This window comes from Leopardus geoffroyi, chromosome X (assembly GCF_018350155.1).
Source record: "Leopardus geoffroyi isolate Oge1 chromosome X, O.geoffroyi_Oge1_pat1.0, whole genome shotgun sequence".
NCBI lineage: Eukaryota > Metazoa > Chordata > Mammalia > Carnivora > Felidae > Leopardus > Leopardus geoffroyi.
The window spans coordinates 70,109,522-70,131,188 of record NC_059343.1 but is presented as its reverse complement, the minus strand read 5'-3'; the positions used below and the strand labels follow the sequence as shown (position 1 = coordinate 70,131,188).

At 35.6% G+C, this 21,667-nt stretch overlaps 1 protein-coding gene and 1 pseudogene across 2 annotated transcripts in view; both read left to right on the top strand.

The window, feature by feature from the left end:
• Nucleotides 1–5,527, top strand: part of HDX (highly divergent homeobox) — a 189,521-nt gene extending 183,994 nt beyond the window's left edge. The window contains exons 10-11 of one of the 2 annotated variants that reach the window (XM_045471099.1): nt 1,199–1,363; nt 4,447–5,527. In XM_045471099.1, the coding sequence (XP_045327055.1) occupies nt 1,199–1,324 (126 nt within the window). In that variant the 3' untranslated portion in view covers nt 1,325–1,363; nt 4,447–5,527. Of the gene's footprint in view, nt 1–1,198 lie in introns of both variants that reach the window. The other variant, XM_045471098.1, reaches the window with a different exon arrangement.
• A 14,953-nt stretch (nt 5,528–20,480) lies between these two features.
• Nucleotides 20,481–21,058, top strand: LOC123594860 (annotated as a pseudogene).
• Nucleotides 21,059–21,667: the final 609 nt, after the last annotated feature.

The following is a 21,667-nucleotide window of genomic DNA, read 5'->3' as shown; positions in this document are numbered from 1 at the left end:
ACATAATTTCACAGGTGTGAATTGCTCAGCTCTGCCCTAGTGAATGCTTGGCCATCTATGGGCATAGCCTAAGAAAAGAAAAAAAAATACTTGGAATTTTCAAGTTGTTAATGTTTAGTCTAAAGTAAAATAACTGAGGGGTGCCTGGGTGGATCAGTGAGTTAAACATCCAACTCTTGGTTTTGGCTCAGATCATGATCTCATGGTTCGTGAGTTCGAGCCAGGCTCCACACTGAAACTACAGAGTCTGCTTGGGGTTCTCTCTTTTCCTTTCTCTCTGCCCCTCCCCTGCTCATTCTCTCTGTCTCTCTCTCAAAATAAATGTAAAAAAGTAAGTAGAATAACTGAGCTTTATTCCTAATTGATAAGGTCTTTCTCCCACTGAAGTACAAAATACTCTTGTGAAATGAGTTTTTCTCTAAAGGACAACATAATTGGGCAGGAATATTTTAATAAGGAATATAATTTTAAAGCCCTTTAGCACTGATCAGTGGGCATTTAAGACTAGTATACTACTTGGCAATGAGAAAGAATGAAATATGGCCTTTTGTAGCAACGTGGATGGAACTGGAGAGTGTTCTGCTAAGTGAAATAAGTCATACAGAGAAAGACAGATACCATATGTTTTAACTCTCATGTGGATCCTGAGAAACTTAACAGAAGACCATGGGGGAGGGGAAGGGAAAAAAAGTTAGAGATGGAGGGAGGCAAACCATAAGAGACTCTTAAAAACTGAGAATAAACTGAGGGTTGATGGGGGGTTGGAGGGAGGGGAGGGTGGGTGATGGGCATTGAGGAGGGCACCTGTTGGGATGAGCACTGGGTGTTGCATGGAAACCAATTTGACAATACATTTCATATTAAAAAAAAACTAGTATGAAAATCACTTATCTCAAATATTTCAGAGAATTTGGTTCAGAATAGTTGCTCATTTCCCTCCTGATTTCCCTTTTGCCTAGGGTTTCACTCTACATAATTTACATTCTCAGGATCTAGTATTTTTTTACTTTCTTAATATATTGTATGAAGTTTTTCTTTTACATAAAGTATTGTATAAGGTCCTGAAGAGAAATGCTCCATTCTTTAAGTTCATGAAGGTAAATCAACAAGAGAGAACCAAAACTATTAACACAAAATTGGGGGGGGGAGGGAAACTTGTCCTCATACTAATTTTTAAAAATTGATTTTTCTGACTCAGGCACTGCTGTCAGATTTACCTCCTGAATTAGAAGAGATGGATTTCAACCATGCCTCGCTGGAGCCTGATGATACCTCATTCAGTGTGTCTTCTTTATCAGAGAAAAATGTCTCAGACAGTTTGTAATTTAAGGGGGCATATATGACACAGCATTTTGGCTAAGAGGTGTGCATTTCAAGATAACTGCATTCTGTTGCCTCAAAATTCTTCAGTTGGAAAAGCATATTGTTGAAACTGACATGCCCTGTGAATAATGGACAAGATATAATGGCTACAGTGTAAAAAATGTATGTGAAATTTAAAAGCAGTGTTTGAGAATTTTTTTCCAAATTGGTAAAACTCTGGTGAAAATTGTATTTAAATTTTAGGAATTTAGCTATGAAATGCATAATGCCTAATTTCTGAAATATTTGTTTGGTTTTTAGAAGAATCTTAGTTTTAGTAATAGTTTTGACCAGAGACACAAAAATAAAGGTATTTCAACATTGCTTATCAAGTTACTAACGCTTGGTTAGTTTTGTTTTGTAGCCATTACATCTTTCTTCTCTCACCTTTTCCTATATCCACATACACTTTTACTCAGGAAAGTGGACTCAAATTTGAAAGAAAAAACAAAAACTTTAAAAATGATTTTACCTGGATGAGTCCTGGGATTTATTTTCCAACTCCTATGAGAATTTGACTTCAGTTAATGATTGAAAATTGAAGTGATTACTGGTATATAATTGTAAATTTATGGCATTCCTCCATTTCCTAACCAAAACATTTGGGGAGAAGGGGGAAAGCACTATGAAAAATAATTCACCAACATGAAGTCGAATAAATTATTAAGTGTACAGAAACAAAATGTTGTAAAAAATTAGTCTTAATGGGAATTCTTCATTGTTGCAAATGGCAAGTATTGATAAGATTCACATTCCACTAATAAATTTGTGTAACTGAGTTAGTTGAAATGTTGCACAAATATTACACATTTATCACTCTTTATAATATTTTTTCAGTTACATTTTATGAAACAGGAAGTTAAGGTAAGGCACTGAGATTTCTTTTTTAATCTGGTCACTCAGCTTTGCCACAAAATTTACCTCCTTCTCATGTGAAGCTCCTACAGAGCCATCAACCAAGGATAATATCCAAAAAAGTTATACACACTATGGTTGTGAATCACAGTTCTAATTTCCTGGATACTATTCTTTTGAAGGGAGTGAATGGCAGACAGAGAGAGAGAGAATCCTAAGCAGGCTCCAGGCCCGCCACAAAGCCCAGACAAGGGACTTGATTTCACAACTGTTGAGATCATGACCTGAACCAAAATCAAGAGTTGGACGCTTAACTGACTTGGTCATCCATGTGTCCCTTCTGGATACCATTCTATGAATACACTCTTAAATGGACATGCTACACAGTTGTACCAGATTGCTACACACTGTAGATGATTCTTTGCAGACCATTCCTTCTGGGGTACCAGAAGGCATTACCAAGACACATAGAAAGGAAAATACCAGTTTCTCCCTGAGCCACACAGCATCATGTATTTGTGAGTTGGCTGTGTGGATTTGTGTTGCATGGTTAAATTACTGTCTATTTCTAAAAGATTAACGAAGTAGCTACATGGCTGCTTTGGTCATCACGTTTCTGTGTCATATATTTTTGTAATTTGTAAGTAAAACAAATTTTGATCTTGGAATTCACAAATACTAATTATGAATACAGAAAAGAAGTCATGACTGTCTTTGACCTTGAAATGCTCCCTCCCCACATACACAAATAGGTAAGGTTCATTGATAATCCCCCATTTTGTCAGTAATTTATTATTGTTGCCATGCTACTGCTATGGTTCTTTTGTTAGAAATATTTTAGCTGGAAGCCATATGGTTCTTTGTAAATAATGCTTAGTACTTCTGGCTGACAAGTAAAATTCCATTCAAAAAAAGAGTGCTGAAAAGAACCTCAGACATTAGGATTAAATTTAGCAGTTACACCAATTCCTCCATGACATAAAGAGTCCCTACTATATACAACATTCTTAAGGTAAAATGAACAAATTCCAGGCTTTCAAGTCTCTCCTAGGAGCTCCTTCCTAGTCATTGAGTTTATCTTTAAACTCTAATTTCTTCTGCTTCAGTTTAAACTCTTTTTTATTTGTTTCTTGTCACTAAGTAAGGATAGCTCATTCTCTCCTACATCTTTCAACTTTATGGTTTGCATTTGTCACACCCCAGCGATTAGTCACCAAATAAAAAATATCTTATTGAACTTTTGCTATAGGGACATTGGATTTCTACTCAGCAAGCTACAAACTTCAAAACGAATTATGTCTTTTCACTTTTTCAGGAATATTAATAAAAATTATTTAAGTAGAAATTTTAATAGATTTAAAGGTTCTGTTAGGTGTAATTCCTAGAAAAACATCTTATCTACAATTTTGAGAACAAACATAAATGATTCCTTTGTCCCTATTTAAAATTCCATTAAAATAGAAGCAGTACACTTAAGAATCCTTTTGTTTTGGCGTTTGTGTTTCAGCACCATAATTATTTATTTTACTCTCATAAAATTAAACATTTTATGGGCAGCTTGGTAGCTCGGTTGAGCATCTGACTTGTGCTCAGGTCATGATCTCAGTTTGTGAGTTCAAGCCCCACATTGGGCTCACTGCTGTCAGCACAGAGCCTGCTTCAGATCCTCTGTCCCTCTCTCTCTCTGCCCCTCCCCTGTTTGTGCTGTCTCAAAAATATATGGACATTTAAAAAATTAAACATTTTAAAAACAAAATATAGTTGTTATGTAGCAGGAACCAAAAGAAATAGCTGTATCTAGAAAAAATCATAATTGACAGTATGAAATTAAGCACTGCAGATTTTTTAAAAGATACCAAGGTCAAGTACTAAAAACCTATTATGAAGAAAATATATCTTTAACACATATAGATGGAATTTTTGAGACATCTTAAAGCAGAAAACATATCAGTTTGACTGCTTTTGTGATATTTTCATGACTGGGGGGAGAAAAACAGCTAGTGTTTCTTTCTTTTGGGCTTTGACACATTAAAGCAGACCATACTATCTGGAGTATCTCTCACAAAGACGGATACCAAGGTGAAAAAACTTGTTTTTCCTTCAGCTACACTTTGATGTCTGCTTTCAGCTTAGGATAACCAACCAGTTTCTAAGCAACAAAGTATATATAAGGGCACTTACCTTAAATGTGTATTAAAAAATAACTTGAAGGTACCTTCCTCATTTCAGCCAAGCTAACGTTAGTCACAAGAAAACGAGAACCGCAGTGATGCTGGAGAATGGAAAAATTAGCATATGCAAGGACAACCTCAAAAGAAAATTGATCTTTTCATGAAAAATGGGGATGTTTTATTGTAAGATCAAGTATCAACATTGAGACTTCTATGCTACCATTGTAATAATAATAAAAACATTTATCATTGTTGGAGAAAAAATGCTGCAAACCACTCACATCCTGTGCTCTGTATACTACCAAACTTCAAAAATGTTGAAGAGGCCATTTTTCCAAAGGCAGCAGCATGTATTTTAAGGCACTTTCATAGTCCACCATCTTTAAGTTTGTAGGAGAAAACATAAGTAGTGAATTTAAAAGAATTTTAGGCTCTAAGTTAGACTTTGTTGCCTTCTGTTTTGGGGGAAGAGGGGAAATTCCACTCATTTCCTAGGAACAGTTTCCTCATCTTAGCCTGATAACTTATGGTCATTTTTAAGAGAAATTCTGAAAATGTTCCCTTCACATTGTAGTGATGGTGTACCAAGAATATTATCTATTTAAAAAATATATATTAGATTTTCATTCAGGTCCTAAAAATGCCAAATTCTGACTTATTAGCCTTTTAAGGGAGCTATCAGTACTATAATATTTAAAAGATGAGTACATGGGTTTATCTTTGAAGTTGGCATTATCCTTGGCAGACAACACTATCATACTCATAATATCAAGCTATGCTCTGCAATAATATGAGGGAGAAGCCTACTAATTTGTGAGACTGCAGTCAGCATGCCATTGCCAAAAGCAAACCATTATTTAAGAGCAGATTTGCTAAGAGGGAAAAGATAATAAAATAATATTTTCTTGAAAATAAATATGATTTTTCCATTAAAGTTTATACTGAGTATATATTGCTCTGCATTGGAATTTTATTTTGTATTAACTTGTTAAGTAGTTCCTTTAAGCGATCTTGCATCCCATTTTACTGATACTACCTCTGAAATATACTACCACCTTGAAAACCACATCACTGTAATGTGATCTTTTGTAGGGTTTTTATTTAAAGTTTTATAGAGGCAATAAATGATTTCTAACTAATAGACATCTATTTCTTTCTTTTAATGTTTACTTTTCCAAGTCTTTGTGTTTTAAGCATTGTTCCCTTTTTAAAGATAATTTTTGTCCTCCCCAAAATAAGGTTCTTGTAAAAAAAAGGCCCCCAGAATACAGAGAATGATAAGGTATTGTGGGTCAGAGAAGGGAGAACATGGAATGCTCACATAGAAATTTTGTTGTCTTCCAAGCTGGCAAGTATGTCATCTTTAATTGAGTTTACTTAAAAAAGAATTACTCCACTATCAATGTAATAGAGTGAATATTTTGTAACAGACAGCAGGTTTGTCCATGATAGGATATTTAAATTGTAAAAACAAGTAAATTACCACAATATAAACAAAGAATGCTGATTTTATAGCATTTTTTTTAATGTGGCAGTGTTGTGCCTAACTCTGTCTCTCTTGACACCAGTAGAGCATGCGTCTAATTTGGGTGAAATATGCCCACACCTTTTTTTGTCAACGTCTTATACCAATTAAAACTCTTTATGTTACCTAACTAATGGAAGAAAGCAGGGGGTATGTTTCAAATAGCACAACAGTAGCTTTCTTTCCCAGTTGACAAATTATCACGAATGTTGCAAGGAGAAAAATTACATAGAAACATGAATTTCAAATGACCCAAGTCTTTCTGAGAGCTGCAAAAACTTTGAGTTTAGGTAGTGAAAACCTTTGATTTTATAAAAATGAATGGGAATTATTATAAATTTGTTTAAGAGACAAGTCAATGGTCAATGGATGAGTATGCCCATAAGATTGAATAATGCTATTCACAATCTTTGAGACTAGTTTTTTACATTTCTTGTGTATATTATATTATAAAAGTAACATATGTTCACTTTAAGCTTTCTAGAAAATGTAGATAGCATAAACGAAAATGGAACCATATGCAGTCCCAAAATTCCAATAATAATTATTGTTAAAATCTTAGTATATTTCATTCCAGTCATTTCTTCTGCATATTACATATATTCATCAAAATTAAGATTATACTGAATAGGCATATATGTCCCACTTTTTTTCTTAGTGGTATGAGAACATTTCCATGTAACCATTTGTCACCAAGGTATTTTACTCTCAATTACATTTGGACTTAAATGGTGAATTTTTAAAAATTGATATGAGAAAAAAGAAAAAATTCTACTGATGAAAATATATTTGTTCTAGAGAATTAATAAGTATTTCCTTTACATAAACTCTATACTTCTTACCATAGATTTAAAACAAATGAGATTATCTATTTACCCTCACAATAATAAAGTTGTTATACTTTGGCTGCAAGTTGCAAGATACTTCTCAATACTTCCACAAAGTAATATTTTTGTCACCTATAGTATAAACTATTCTAAAGTTTAAAAATAAAACAAAAATCATTATTACATATGAAAGATCTCATATTTCATAAACAAATATGTTCTTGAATAATAATTTTTGAAGTAAGTTGGAATTCAATTCCAATGTTTCTGTAAACAAGGTTTTTATTGTTATTTTTTAATTCAAGTATAATTAGCATATAGTGTTATATAAATTTCAGGTGTACAATATAAATATTTAACAATTCTGAACATTACTCAGTGCTCATCATAAAAAGTATACTCTTAATTCCCTTCACCGATTTCATCCATCTCGCCACTAACCTATTCTCTGGATTCCACCAGTTTGTTCTCTACATTTAAGAGTCTCTTTTTTTGTTTGTCTCTTCTTTATTTGTTTAATTTCTTAAATTCCACATATGAGTGAAGTCAAATGCTATTTTTCTCTCTCTGACATTTCACTTAGCATTCATTATACCCTCTAGATCCATCCATGTTGTTGCAAATGACAAGTTCTCATTCTTCTTTATGGCTGAGTAATATATATGTGTGTGTGTGTGTGTGTGTGTGTGTATATATATATATATATAATATGTATTGTATAACCTATTCTTATATATATATCATATATAAGATTATATATATGACCTATTCTTCATTCATCTATGGAGTGAAATTAAATGTTATTTTTCTTTCTTTGACTGACATTTCACGTAGCATTATACCCTCTAGGTCCATCCATGTTGTTGCAAATGGCAAGTTCTCATTCTTTTTTATGGTTGAGCAATATTATAATTATATATATAAAATATATTATAGATCCCATTCTTATATATATACACATATAATATATATATATATATATATATATATATATATATGACCTATTCGTTATCCATTCATCTACGAGTAGACACTTGGGTTGCTTCCATATCTTAGCTATTGTAAATAATGCTGCAATAAACACAAACAATAAATGGGTTGATCAAGAAATCAAAGAAGAAATTAAAAAATACATAAAGATAAATGAAAATGAAAACACAATAGTCCAAAATATCTGGGAGGCAGAAAAATCTATTTTAAGATGAAAGATTTTAGCAATACAAGCTTACATCAAGAGGCAAAAAAATCTCAAATGAACAACCCAAACTTACATCTAAAGGAGTTAGAAAAAGAAGAGCAAAGCCCAAATCCAGTAGAATGAAGGAAATAATAAATAATAAAATGAAATAGAGACTAAAAGTCAACAGAAAAGATCAATGAAACCAGGAGCTGGCTCTTTGAAAAGATCAATAAAAGTGATAAAGCTTTAGCCAGACGAGAGAAAGAGAGGAGTTAAATAAAATCAGGAATAGAAGAGGAAGAATAACAACCAACACCACAGAAGTGCAAAGATTCTAAGAGAACATTATGAAAAATTATATGCCAAAAAATCGAACAACCTAGAAGAAAATGGATAAATTCTTAGAAACATACAACTTTGCAAAAGTGAATCAGAAAGAAAAAGAAAATTTAAACGGACCAATTACTGGCAACGAAATTGAATCAGTAATCAAAAAAGTACCAACAAACAAGTATAGGACCAGGTGGATACGCAGGTGAATTCTACCAAACATTTAAAGAAGAGTTAATATTTATTCTTCTCAAACTATCCCAAAAACAAGGAAAGAAATAATTCAAATTCATTGTGTGAGGCCAGCATTACTCTGATACCAAAACCAAATAAAGATACTACAATAAAAAGAGAACTATAGGCTAATGCCTCTGATGAACATAGATGCAAAAGTTCTCAATAAAATATTAACAAACTTCATCCAACAATACATTAAAGAAATCATTCATCATGATCAATGGGATTTATTCCTGGGATGCAAAGAATTTCCAAATCTATCAATATGATACATCGCATCAACAAGGGAAAGAATAAAAGTCATAGATCAATTCAATAGATGCATAAAGAGCATTTGACAAAGTACAACATCCATTCATGATAAAAACCCTAGAAAGTAGGTTTAGAGGAAACATAACATAATAAAGATCATATATGAAAAACCCACAGACATCATCAGATTCACTGTTGAAAAAGTAAGAGGTTTCCTCTACGATCAGGAACAAGACAAGGATGTCTATTCTCACCACTTTTATTCAACATAGTACTGGATGTCTTAGCCACAGCAATTAGAGAACAAAAATAATGATGGTATCCAGATCAATAAGAAAGTATTAAAACTTTCACTATTTGTAGATGACATAATACTATGTATATAAAACCCTAAAGATTCCACCAATAAAACTTACTAGAATTGATAAATGAATTCAGTAAAGTCACAGTAAATTCATCAAAGTCACTGAAATGATTCAGTAAAATCAATATACGGAAATCTGCTGCATTTCTATACACTAAGAATAAAGTAGCAGAAAGAGAGATTAGGAAAACAATCCCATTTATTTTTTTAACATTTATTCATTTTTGAGAGCGAGAGAGACAGAGCATGAGCAGGGGAGGGGCAGAGAGAGAAGGAGACACAGAATCTGAAGCAGGCTCCAGGCTCCCAGATGTCAACACAGGGCCTGACGTGGGGCTCCAACACACAGGCTGCGAGATCATGACCTGAGCCGAAGTCAGGCGCTTAACTGACTGAGCCACCCAGGAGCCCCAGAAAACAATCCTATTTAAAATTGCGCCAAAAATAATAAACACTGTTTTTTTTTTTAATCATAGTGTTCTGTTTAAAACAGTTTGAGAAGTTTTGGAAATTTTGTGAATCCTGGATTTTGCTGTGAAACAATATTTATATTTCAATTTTAATACATAATGCCATTATAATCAAGTGACCTCCTTTGTGATCTTAGCCATATAAAACTAACATTTTCCAGTCCCTGGGTAATTCCCTAGTTAAGAGATCTTTAGTCTTCTTCATTATTTCAAGCTGTTAGAACACCATTCAATGCATTATTTCAATAACATTTGAACTGGTATCAAAATTGTTTATTAGTTACAATTGGATAAGGCACGGTTGTGAGACTCAAGTCACAGGTTTGACCTCCATTCAGATTTATTACTTTATACAAAGGGGGGAAAAACTGCTACAGAGCCACCATGAACCTGTATTCCTAATCTTGTCTTGCAGTCTGTCACTTGTAACAGAAGATTAGGTGGAAAATGTGGTTAGATATAGTCAACTTTATATGTTGCTTAAATGGTATAAAATAATGGATGTTGGAAAGGCTTTCCTGTCCATTTCTATTCACCCCCTGTGACTCTGTTGGAAGTTTATTAATAATAATTCATTGGGGATAATTTTGTATATAGTGCAATAATTCCTGACAAAGATAAATTATTCTGTGAGTTATTCATACCATCGTGGCATTTGCTTAATCAGCTGCATTATTTTACAACACTGAGTGAAAAGCAGGACACTTATAGAGGGATAGTTGGGAAGGTGAGTAATTAAAACTGAAGAGGGATAAATATAGATCCTCCAGAAATCTTGAGGGAGAAATAACAATGGAAAGCACTAAATAGCTCAGGGGAAGGGGAGAAGGAATGTAAGATTCTAAAATCTAGAAGGTTAAATGTGTGTATAGTACTATAGGGCAGGAGTTAGGATAGAATATTCTAGTAGTTAAGCCATGGGGTCAAGTATGTTTTAATAGTTGTCAGGTATATGGTCTTAGACAAGTTATTTGAACTCTCTGTGTTTCAATTTCTTTCCAAAATATGAAGGAAAAATAAGATACAGAGAGGGAAGCAAACTATAAGAGACTCTGCAATACAGAGAACAAACTAAGGGTTGATAGGGGTGTGGGAGTGGGGAGGTGAGGAAAATGTGTGACGGGCATTGAGGAAGGCACTTGTTGGGATGAGCACTGGGTATTGTATGTAAGTGATGAATCACAGGAGTCTACTCCTGAAGCCAAAACTACATTGTATGTTAACTAACTTGACAATAAATTAAAAAAAAAAACATAAAAAATAAATAAATAATAAAAATTAAAAATATATATATAAATAATGGTAGGGCCTATTTCATAGTGTTATTGTGAGGAATATGACAACCTATGATAAAGTACTTAGCACAGTGCCAAGCAGATGGTAAGTTCTTGGTAAATGTTAGCCAATGCTATTATTATTACTTACAGAAAAGGAGATTGAAGGAAACCAAAGACAATTTCCACCTACCAATTTTGCCCAGGCAGAAATGGCTTTAAGAAACATTTAAGGAAATAAAAACACAGCTCAAAATAATTTGAAGTATATTTAGTATCTTACTAGCAGGGTTGTCACATTTAAAGGAGAGCATAATTTTATTGGTATGCTCTCAATGGTCTTCTTACTGCCTTAGAAAACTCATTGCACTTCCTCACATCAAAGAGCTGCCAGGGGAACTGGGACAAATCAGATATATTATCTTGCATTGAATAAAATATTGATGTCCTATAACATATCCACGTTTATTGATCCATTATCTCTGTGTGTGTGTGTGTGTGTGTGTGTGTGTGTATATAGTTTTATAATCTTGTGTGAACCAAACTCATTGTGGAAAAAGAAAAAGATATTTCCTTAAAGAGTTATTTGATATCTAGAAGATGGCGGCATAGCAGGACACTGGGTGCACCACTTCCTTCTGATCTCTTTGATTCCACCCATATTTGCCTAAATAACCCAGGAAACTGACAGAAGACTAGCCCAACGGATTTTCCACAGCCAAGCGTAGAAAATAGACCCACGGAAGAGGGTATGAAGGGCAGAGAGGCAGTGTGCACCACCCGGACTGGTGGGAGGGAGCTGGGAGGGTGGACGGGCAGCCTGCTGAGCAAGGCAGAGCCCCTGAGTCTGGCTTGCAAAAGCAGAGGGGCTGAACTGCATGAGTTCTGGCAGCCAGTGGGACTTAATATCTAGAATGTTAAAAGTCAACAGCTCTGCTCTTGGAGAGCAGAGAGGGCAAGAGGACATTGGGAGGGAGAGTTGTTGAGCCCTGAGAGACAGAGCTCAGCTCGCAGGGGAACAAAGGTGCTGGCAAGCGCCATCTCCCTTTCCCATCCCCCAGCCCAAATTCCAAAGGGAACAATTCCTGTCGCCGAGCTTGCATGCAGTACTCAAACACACAACACTGTGCTTCTGTGGATCCATCCCTCCATGGGTCTGCCTCCCTCCCACTGCTGCAGGGCTTCTCCCACAGGGGACCACCAACTGCAAAGCAAGCTAAGCCAGCCCCTCCCGCCCCTGTGTACTTTGCGGATCCACCCTGGCTAATAAGCCAGATCCCATCAAAGCAGCACCACAAGCCTGGCAGTGTGCAAGTAGCCCAGACAGGGGCCACACCACTCCAGAGTGAGTTCTGCCACCAGGAGAGGGGAAGATATGGTACACACCAGTCTGACTGTGGCCCCAGCGGTGGGCTGGGGGCAGACATCGTGTCTGACTATGGCCGCCCACCAACACAAATTACTCCGGACAGCACAGGGGAAGTGCCCTGCAGTTTGGAGCCACCCTAGGTAATACCCAAAATGACAAAACAGAAGAATTCTCAAAAGAAACTCCAGGAAGTAGCAACAACTAACGAATTCATCAAAAACGATTTAAGTAATATAACAGAATTATAGTCATAATTTAGAATAATAGTCATAAAATTAATGACTCAAAAATTAATAGTCAAAAAAATGACTATAGTCATAGTCATTTAGAATAATAGTCATAAAATTAATCGCTAGGCTTGAAAAAAAGTATACAGGACAGCAGAGAATCTATTGCTACAGAGATCAGGGACTGAGAAATAGTCAGGAGGAGCTAAAAATGCTATAAATGAGGTGCAAAATAAAATGGAGGCGACCACAGCTAGGATTGAAGAGGCATAGGAGAGAATAGGTGAATTAGAAGATAAAATTATGGAAAAAGAGGAGCTGAGAAAAAGACAGAAAAAAAAATCCAGGAGTATGAGGGGAGAATTAGATAACTAAGTGATGCAATGAAACAGAACAATATCTGTATCATAATTCCAAAAGAGGAAGAGAGAGAGGAAGGGGCTGAAGGTGTACTTGAACAAATCATAGCTAAGAATGTCCCTGATCTGGGGAAGGAAAAAGGCATTGAAATCCAAGAGACACAGAGAATGCACTTCAGATGTAACTTGAATAGATCTTCTGCACGACATATCATAGTGAACCTGGCAAAATACAAGGATATAGAGAAAATTTTGAAAGCAACTCGGGATAAATAGGTCCTAACCTATGAAGGGAGACCGATAAGATTAGTGGCAGACCTAACTACTGAAACTTGGCAGGGCAGAAAGGAATGGCAGGAAATCTTCAATGTGATGAACAGAAAAAATATGCAGCTGAGAATTCTTTATCCAGCAAGTCTGTCATTCAGAATAGAAGGAGAGATAAAGATCTTCCCAAAAAAACAAAAACTGAAAGAATTCATCACCACTAAACCAGCCCTACAAGAGATCCTAAGGGGGATTCTGTGAGTGAAATGTTTCAAGGACCACAAAGTACCAGAGATATCACTACAAGCATGAAACCTACAGACATCACAATGACTCTAAACCCATATCTTTCTATAATAACACTGAATGTAAATGGACTAAATGCTCCAACCAAAAGACATAGGGTATCAGAATAGATAAAACAAAAAAACAAAACAAAACAAAACAAAAAAACCAAGACCTGTCTATTTGCTGTCTACAAGAGACTCATTTTAGACCTGAGGACACCTTCAGATTGAAACTGAGGGAATGGAGAACTATCTATCATGCTAATGGAAGTAAAAAGAAAGCTGGAATAGCCATACTTATATCAGACAAACTAGACTTTAAATTACAGGCTGTAACAACAGATGAAAAACAGCATTATACAATAATTACAGGGTTTATCCATCAGGAAGAGCTAACAATTATAAATGTCTATGAGCTGAATACGAGAACCCCCAAATATATAAAACAATCACAAACATAAGCAACCTTATTGATAAGAATGTGGTAATTGCAGGGGACTTTAACACTCCACTTACAGAAATGGATAGATCATCTAGACACACGATCAATAAAGAAACAAGGGCCCTGAATGATACATTGGATCAGATGGACTTGACAGATATATTTAGAACTCTGCATCCCAAAGCAACAGAATATACTTTCTTCTCGAGTGCACATGGAACATTCTCCAAGATAGATCACATACTGGGTCACAAAACAGCCTTGAGTAAGTATAAAAGAATTAAGATCATACCATGTTCACTTTCAGAACACAATGCTATGAAGCTTGAGATCAACCAGAGGAAAAAGTCTGGAAAACCTCCAAAAGCATGGAGGTTAAACAACACCCTACTAAAGAATGAATGGGTCAACCAGGCAATTAGAGAAGAAATTAAGAAATATATGGAAACATATGAAAATGAAAATACAACAATCCAAACGCTTTGGGATGCAGCAAAGGCGGTCCTGAGAGGAAAATACTTTGCAATCCAGGCCTATGTCAAGAAACAAGAAAAATCCCAAATACAAAATCTAACAGTACACCTAAAGGAACTAGAAGCAGAACATCAAAGACACCCCAAAACCAGCAGAAGAAGAGAAATAATAAAGATCAGAGCAGAAATAAACAATATAGAATCTAAAAAAAAACTGTAGAGCAGATCAATGAAACCAAGAGTTTTTTTTTTTTGAAAAAATAAACAAAATTGATAAACCTATAGCCAAGCTTCTCAAAAAGAGGAGACAGGACCTAAATATATAAAATCATGAATGAAAATGGAATTATTACAACCAATATCTCAGAAATACAAGCAGTTATCAGGGAATACTATGAAAAATTATATGCCAACAAAGTGGACAACCTGGAAGAAATGGATAAATTCCTAAGCACCCACAAATTTCTAAAACTAAAACAGAAAGAAATATAAATTTGAACAGACCCATAACCAGCAAAGAAATTGAACCAGTTATCAAAAATCTCCCAACAAATAAGAGTCCAGGACAAGATGGCTTCCCAGGGGAATTCTACCAGACATTTAAAGCAAAGATAATACCTAACCTTCTCAAGCTGTTCCAAAAAATAGAAAGGGAAGGAAAACTTCTAGACTCATTGTATGAACCCAGCATTACTTTGATTCCCAAAGCAGACAGAGACCCAACCAAAAAGAGAGAACTAATGGCCAGTATCCCTGATGAATATGGATGCAAAAATTCTCAACAAGATACTAGCAAATCAAATTCAACAGCAAAGAAAAAGAATTATTCACCATGATCAAGTGGAATTCATTCCGGGGCTGTAAGTCTGGTTCAACATTCACAAATCAATCAATGTGATACATCACATTAATAAAAGAAAAGAAAAGAAACATATGATCCTGTCAATCGATGCAGAAAAAGTATTTGACAAAATTCAGCATTCTTTCTTAATAAAAACCCTCAAAAAAGCGGGATAGAAGGAACATACTTAAACATCATAAAAGCAATATATGAAATGCCCACAACTAGTATCATCCTCAATGGGGAAAAACTGGGAGCTTTCCCTCTGAGATGAGGAACTCGAAAGGGATTTCGACTCTCACCGCTGTTGTTTAGCATAGTGTTGGAAGTGCTAGCATCAGCAATCAGACAACATAAGGAAATTAAAGGCATCAAAATTGGCAAAGATGAAGTCAAGCTTTCACTTTTTGCAGATGACATGATATTATACATGGAAAACCCGAGAGACTCCACCAAAAGTCTGCTAGAACTAATACATGAATTCAGCAACGTCGTAGGATAAAAAATCAATGTACAAAAATCAGTTGTATTCTCATACACTAATAATGAAGCAACAGAAAGACAAATAAAGAAAATGATCCCATTCACAATTGCACCAAGAAGCATAAAATACTTAGGAATAAACCTGACCAAAGATGTAAAAGATCTGTATGCTGAAAACTATAGAAAGCTTATGAAGGAAATTGAATAAGATCTAAAGAAATGGAAAAATATTCCGTGCTCATGGATTGGAAGAATAAATACTGTTAAAATGTCAATACTTCTCAAAGCTATCTACACATTCAATGAAATCCCAACCAAAATTGCACCAGCACTCTTCTCGAAGCTAGAACAAGCAATCCTAAAATTTGTATGGAACCAGAAAAGACCCGAATAGCCAAAGTAATTTTGAAGAAGAAGACCAAAGAGGGAGGCATCACAATCCCAGACTTTAGCCTCTACTTCAAAGCTGTAATCATCACGACAGCATGGTATTGGCACAAAAACAGACACATAGACCAATGGAATAGAATAGTAACTCCAGAATTAGACCCACAAAAGTATGGCCAACTTATCTTTGACAAAGCAGGTAAGAATATCCAATGGAAAAAAGACAGTCTCTTTAACAAATGGTGTTGGGAGACCTGGACAGCAACATGCAGAAGATTGAAACTAGGCTACTTTCTTACACCATTCCAAAAAATAAACTCAAAATGGATGAAGAACCTGAATGTGGGATAGGAATCCATCAAAACCCTAGAGGAGAAAGCAGGAAGAAACCTCTGTGACCTCAGCCGCAACAATTTTTTACTTGGCACATCCCCAAAAACAAGGGAATTAAAAGCAAAAGTGAACTATTGGGACCTCATGAAGATAAAAAGCTTCTGCACTGCACAGGAAATAATCAACAAAACTAAAAGGCAACCAACGGAATGGGAAAAGATATTTGCAAATGACATATTGGACAAAGGGCTAGTATCCAAAATCTATAAAGAACTCACCAAATGCCACACCTGAAAAACAAATAACCTAGTGAAGAAATGGGCAGAATACATGAATATACACTTCTCTAAGGAAGACACCCAGATGGCCAACAGGCACATGAAAAGATGCTGAACATCACTCCTCATCAGGGAAGTACAAATCAAAACCACACTCAGTACCCCCTCATGCCAGTCAGAGTGGCCAAAATGAACAAATCAGGAGACTATAGATGCTGGAGAGGTTGTTGAGAAATGGGAACCCTCTTGCACTGTTGGTGGGAATGCAAACTGATGCAGCTACTCTTGAAAAGAGTGTGGAGGTTCTTAAAAAAATTAAAAATAGACCTACCCTATGACCCAGCAATAGCACTGCTAGGAATTGTCCCAAGGGAGAGAGGAGTTCTGATGCATAGGGGCACTTGTACCCCAATGCTTATAGCAGCACTCTCAACAATAGCCAAATTATGGAAAGAGCCTAAATATCCATCAAGTGACGAATGGATAAAGAAATTGTGGTTTATATACACAATGGAATACTACGTGGCAATGAGAAAGAATGAAATATGGCCTTTTGTAGCAACATGGATGGAACTGGAGAATGTTATGCTAAGTGAAATAAGCCATACAGAGAAATACAGGTACCATATATTTCCACTCTTATATCAATCCTGAGATATTTCACAGAAGACCATGGGGGAGGGGAAGGAAAAAAAAAGTGAGAGTGGGAGGGAGCCAAACCATAAAGGACTGTTACAAACTGAGAACAATCTGAGGGTTGATGGGGGGTGGGGGAGGGTTGGTGATTGGTATTGAGGAGGGCTCCTGTTGGGATGAGCACTGGGTATTTTATGAAAGTCAATTTGACAATAGATTTCATAAAAAAAAGAAAAATATTTAAGTAGTGAACCTATAATGTTGAACAGCTCTCCTAAAAGTAAGACAAAATTATCTCCTTCTTGTCTCTAAGGGGAAGAAAATATTACACATTGTTGGCAAATAAAGAAAAATCAAAAAGTGTGTAACCTAAAAATAAAGGAAAATATTGTATTATAAAATCTAGACAATTAATTGATAAAAAATATACATTGGTTTCTTCTCTGAAGAAAAAGTAAAATAGATTTAAATGGATAAAATGTAACAAACAAGACAGCATAAATATCAAACAAGACAGACATTAAATATCATGTGTGGTTGCTAAGAAGTTGATGGGTGGTTGCTTACCTAAGTAAAGGGCAGTTGTCAAAAGAAACTGTGTTAATAAATAAATTTGAGTTGGTTGAATCCAGTCAAGTATTGATGGCCACCAAGAAATGATGTCGGGAGATATATATAATTTGTCTTCACACACTTAAAGATCACTCCCAAATATTTTCCTACCTTTTCTTAACACATTGCCAATTACGTATCTACCAAATGAAAACTTATTTAATTCCTGTTTGAATACATTTATACTTTCTGTCTGCATTCCATAACTAACATTTATTGAATTCATATTATGTGTCAGGCATTGTTCTGGGTGATAGGCCCTATGACCTCCTGGAACAAGTTCAATTAATTTAATGCCCTGTGTGTGATTTGTGCAGTGTTTGAGCTGAAGAAAACCTTAGAGTTTCTCCAGATAAAATCTCTCATTTTACAGAGAACAGTAATGGTGCTCAAAGGGTTAACATCACTTACCCAAGATCTCCCAGATGATAAGGATAAATCCAGGACTAGATTCTAGGCCTCCTCCTCCCCAAGTCTGTGTGTTTTCCATCATACTAGACTATAGAATAGTACCTTATTTTACTGATTCTAAATCTACCTCTTTAAAGCAATAGTTCTCAAAGTTAAAATGCATAAGAATCATGAAGAAGACGGTTGTTTAAAATGCAAGTTCATGAGCTTCATATCCAGAAATTCTAAACACCCAAGATTTGGGTTTTTGGCTTTTTTTTTTAACCCTGTGATTTACCCAAGTGATTGTGGATGTAAACAGTCCTCATGTCATACTCAGAGAAACTTTTTAAAGTTTCAAGTAATGACAGTACATAGATTCATCATTCTATGATTTGGTGTTATTAATAATTTTCACAATTTTAAGGACTTTATTGATCTCTATAAGTACTTGTTTCTGCAGATATAAAAATCCTAAACTTTAAGCTCTTTTCTTACATTGAAGACTCCAAACGCTTGAAAGTTTTAGTGTCTTTATCATAAAAGAAAATGTGACTATCCCATACCTATCATGGCAGTGACCCCAGACTGAGTTGGTTGCTCATGAATCAATACCTGTCAGGTTTTCAGGAAATTAAAAAGGATTCTGTGTTAGAGCAGAACACCTGGTAACTAACACAAACCCTAGAACCATGTCTTGATGACAGTATAACAGGACTCCAAAGGAATATATAGGCCTCTAAGACCACATTGAAATTTTATCTAAAGCAATACACACACACACACACAGCGCATAACAATAATCCACAAATAGGAGTGGCACTAACTGATGGAGCAGATTCTAGTATAATAATTGGATTACCTAATGCTAGTGAGTGAAATAACTATGAATGAAAATATCATTGAAGTTTGATGTTTCTGTCTCTCTTTTACTATCTCTTTATTTCTCTTGGAAGCTATTTTACATCCTCTTTGCATGAACCAAATGCATGGCCCACTAATGCCTGCTCACCTCCTCTCAAGTATATCTTTTCAGTTTGCTGTACTATACAGCCAGTTACTGGCTGGTCTGACTGATTTGGGGTCAGGGAAGAGACCCCCATTAAGTTTCCAGTTTAAGCCTGTTCTCCAACAGGTTTTACACTAATCTCAGTGCTAGACTTTTTACAAGTGCAGGTAATAATACAGTCACACTTTGCTTTCTCATTTGCCATTGTTTCTCATATGATATCTCCTTTAGTAATCTCAAAGTGGAGAAGAGGGTGATTAATGTAGTGGAGTGCAGACATATTTGAATCTCTATAGCACTTTAACCCCAATGTAGCAGGGAAATATTTTAGAACTGAATGTTGTTAAACCTCTTTTATGTTTATAAGAGTGACTTGCCCAAGGTCCAAGAGTTAGATGAGAACTATGGAGCAGTAGAGAACCCAGGAGTCTTGAGTTTATTGTCACAAACTCTTTGCAGCAAAAAACTACATGTTAAGCAACTATTTGGGTGACATTACCATTCACACATTTAGTAGTACTTGTGTTTTTTTTTTTACACTTGCCAGAAACAAAATGGAATCACAAAATACAATGATTAGAAAGTAGACTTTCACACATTCTATTTTAAAGGCTGGAAGGTTTTTAGTATTTTACCAGAATGTAATTTTAAAAATGTGGTGGGCATATATATAATTTTTTAATGTCTTTATCCATTTCTGAGAGAAAGAGTAAGATCATGAGCAGGGAAGGAGCAGAGAGAGAGGGAGACAGAGGATCCAAAGTGGGCCCTGCTCTGAGAGCAGAAAGCCCAATACAGGGTTCAAATTCACAAACCATGATATCATGACATGAGCTGAAGTCAGATGCCTTACTTACTGAGCCACCCAGGCTCCCCAAGCATACATATAATTTTAAGAATGAACACAGCCCTGTGTATTCAATAGTCATTCCAAAATGCTTGTTGATGATGATACATTATTCAAAAAATAGTAATCTTATAGACAAAATCCACTTGGTCAATTTTGGTGTAGAACCTCAAACTTAAAAAGACTTTAAACAGTTTCAAAAAAAGAATAAAAGACTTTAAACAGTTTCAGATCATTGTTTAAGGCAACAAAGAAATCCTTTCCAATATCACTGGCATTTTTTTCCACCTGCTCCTCCCTTCCCATGATTGTCACTCTAGCTGCACCAAGCTCACTTAGAACTCCTGGCTCCTGCTAAGCTGACATTGCCACCATCTCTCTCCAGCTGCCGTCATGATAATCTTCTAGGACCTTATAAGCCATAATGAGATGTTCTCTGGTATCTGCAAGATCTGGAGATTGCAGACTGGAAGTGCCTAGAGGTGGAAGAGAAGATGGTCAGTAGAACAGAGGGTAACATTGATGGCTTGCTCATTAGTGAAAATGCCTCCACTGAAGGCCTGGTGTGCAAAAGTACCAAAAGCACAGTAATCACTTGTATTGATAATGTCATGATCCATCACTGGCAGGAAACCAGCTTCACAAAGGAAGCCTGCGAGAAGTACATCAAAGATTACATGAAATTAATCAAAGGCAAACTTGAAGAATAGAGGCCAGAAAGAGTCAAACCTTTTATGGCAGGGGCTTCAGAACAAATCAAGAAAATCCTTGCTAATTTCAAAAGCTACCAGTTCTTTATTGGTGAAAACATGAATCCAAATGTCATGGTTGCTCTGCTGGACTACAGTGAGGATGGTGTGACCTCATGTATGTATGATTTTCTTTCAGGGAAGTTTAGAAATTAAAAAAAAAATGTTAATGAATTTGGCTATTACTTTGGATGTATCACCTGTTGTCCTAACTGCCTACTGCTCTTCATCCACACAGCACTAAGACTTAGAAAAATGGGACTAATGTCATCTTGAGCTCTTCATTTATTTTGACCTTGATTTTATTGGAGTGGAGGCATTGTTTTTAAGAAAAAAATGTCATGTAGGTTGTCTAAAAATAAAATGCACTTAAACTAAAAATAATTTATCTCTGGCTTATAGTCCTCCAGTTTCAACTTAAACACTTCTAGGGAGAGGGAGATCACTCCTTAACAAGACAATCTATTCCACTGTGACATCCCTTAAGCATTCTAAAGTGCTAAATTCTGACTTCCTGTAATTTCTACCAATTGATCCACATTTTGCACTCTTAAGTGATACAGAGCAATTCTGCTTTTGTATGTGAATCCCTAAAACTACTTGAAGGCAATACACATGGCCTCAATCTCCACCCACACCATCCATAACAAGCATTTTCCTGTGTCAAATATCCCTCCCTGGTTCTTTCCAAAAATTCCACATTTGACTTCATAACCAGACTTAAAGCCAGCCTGGTTACTCTCTTCTAGAAGAATATCTGAGATTGTTCCATCTGGAAGGAAATCATTTCTCAGATGCAGTATCATCAGTCAGGAGTAAATAGAGCTACTA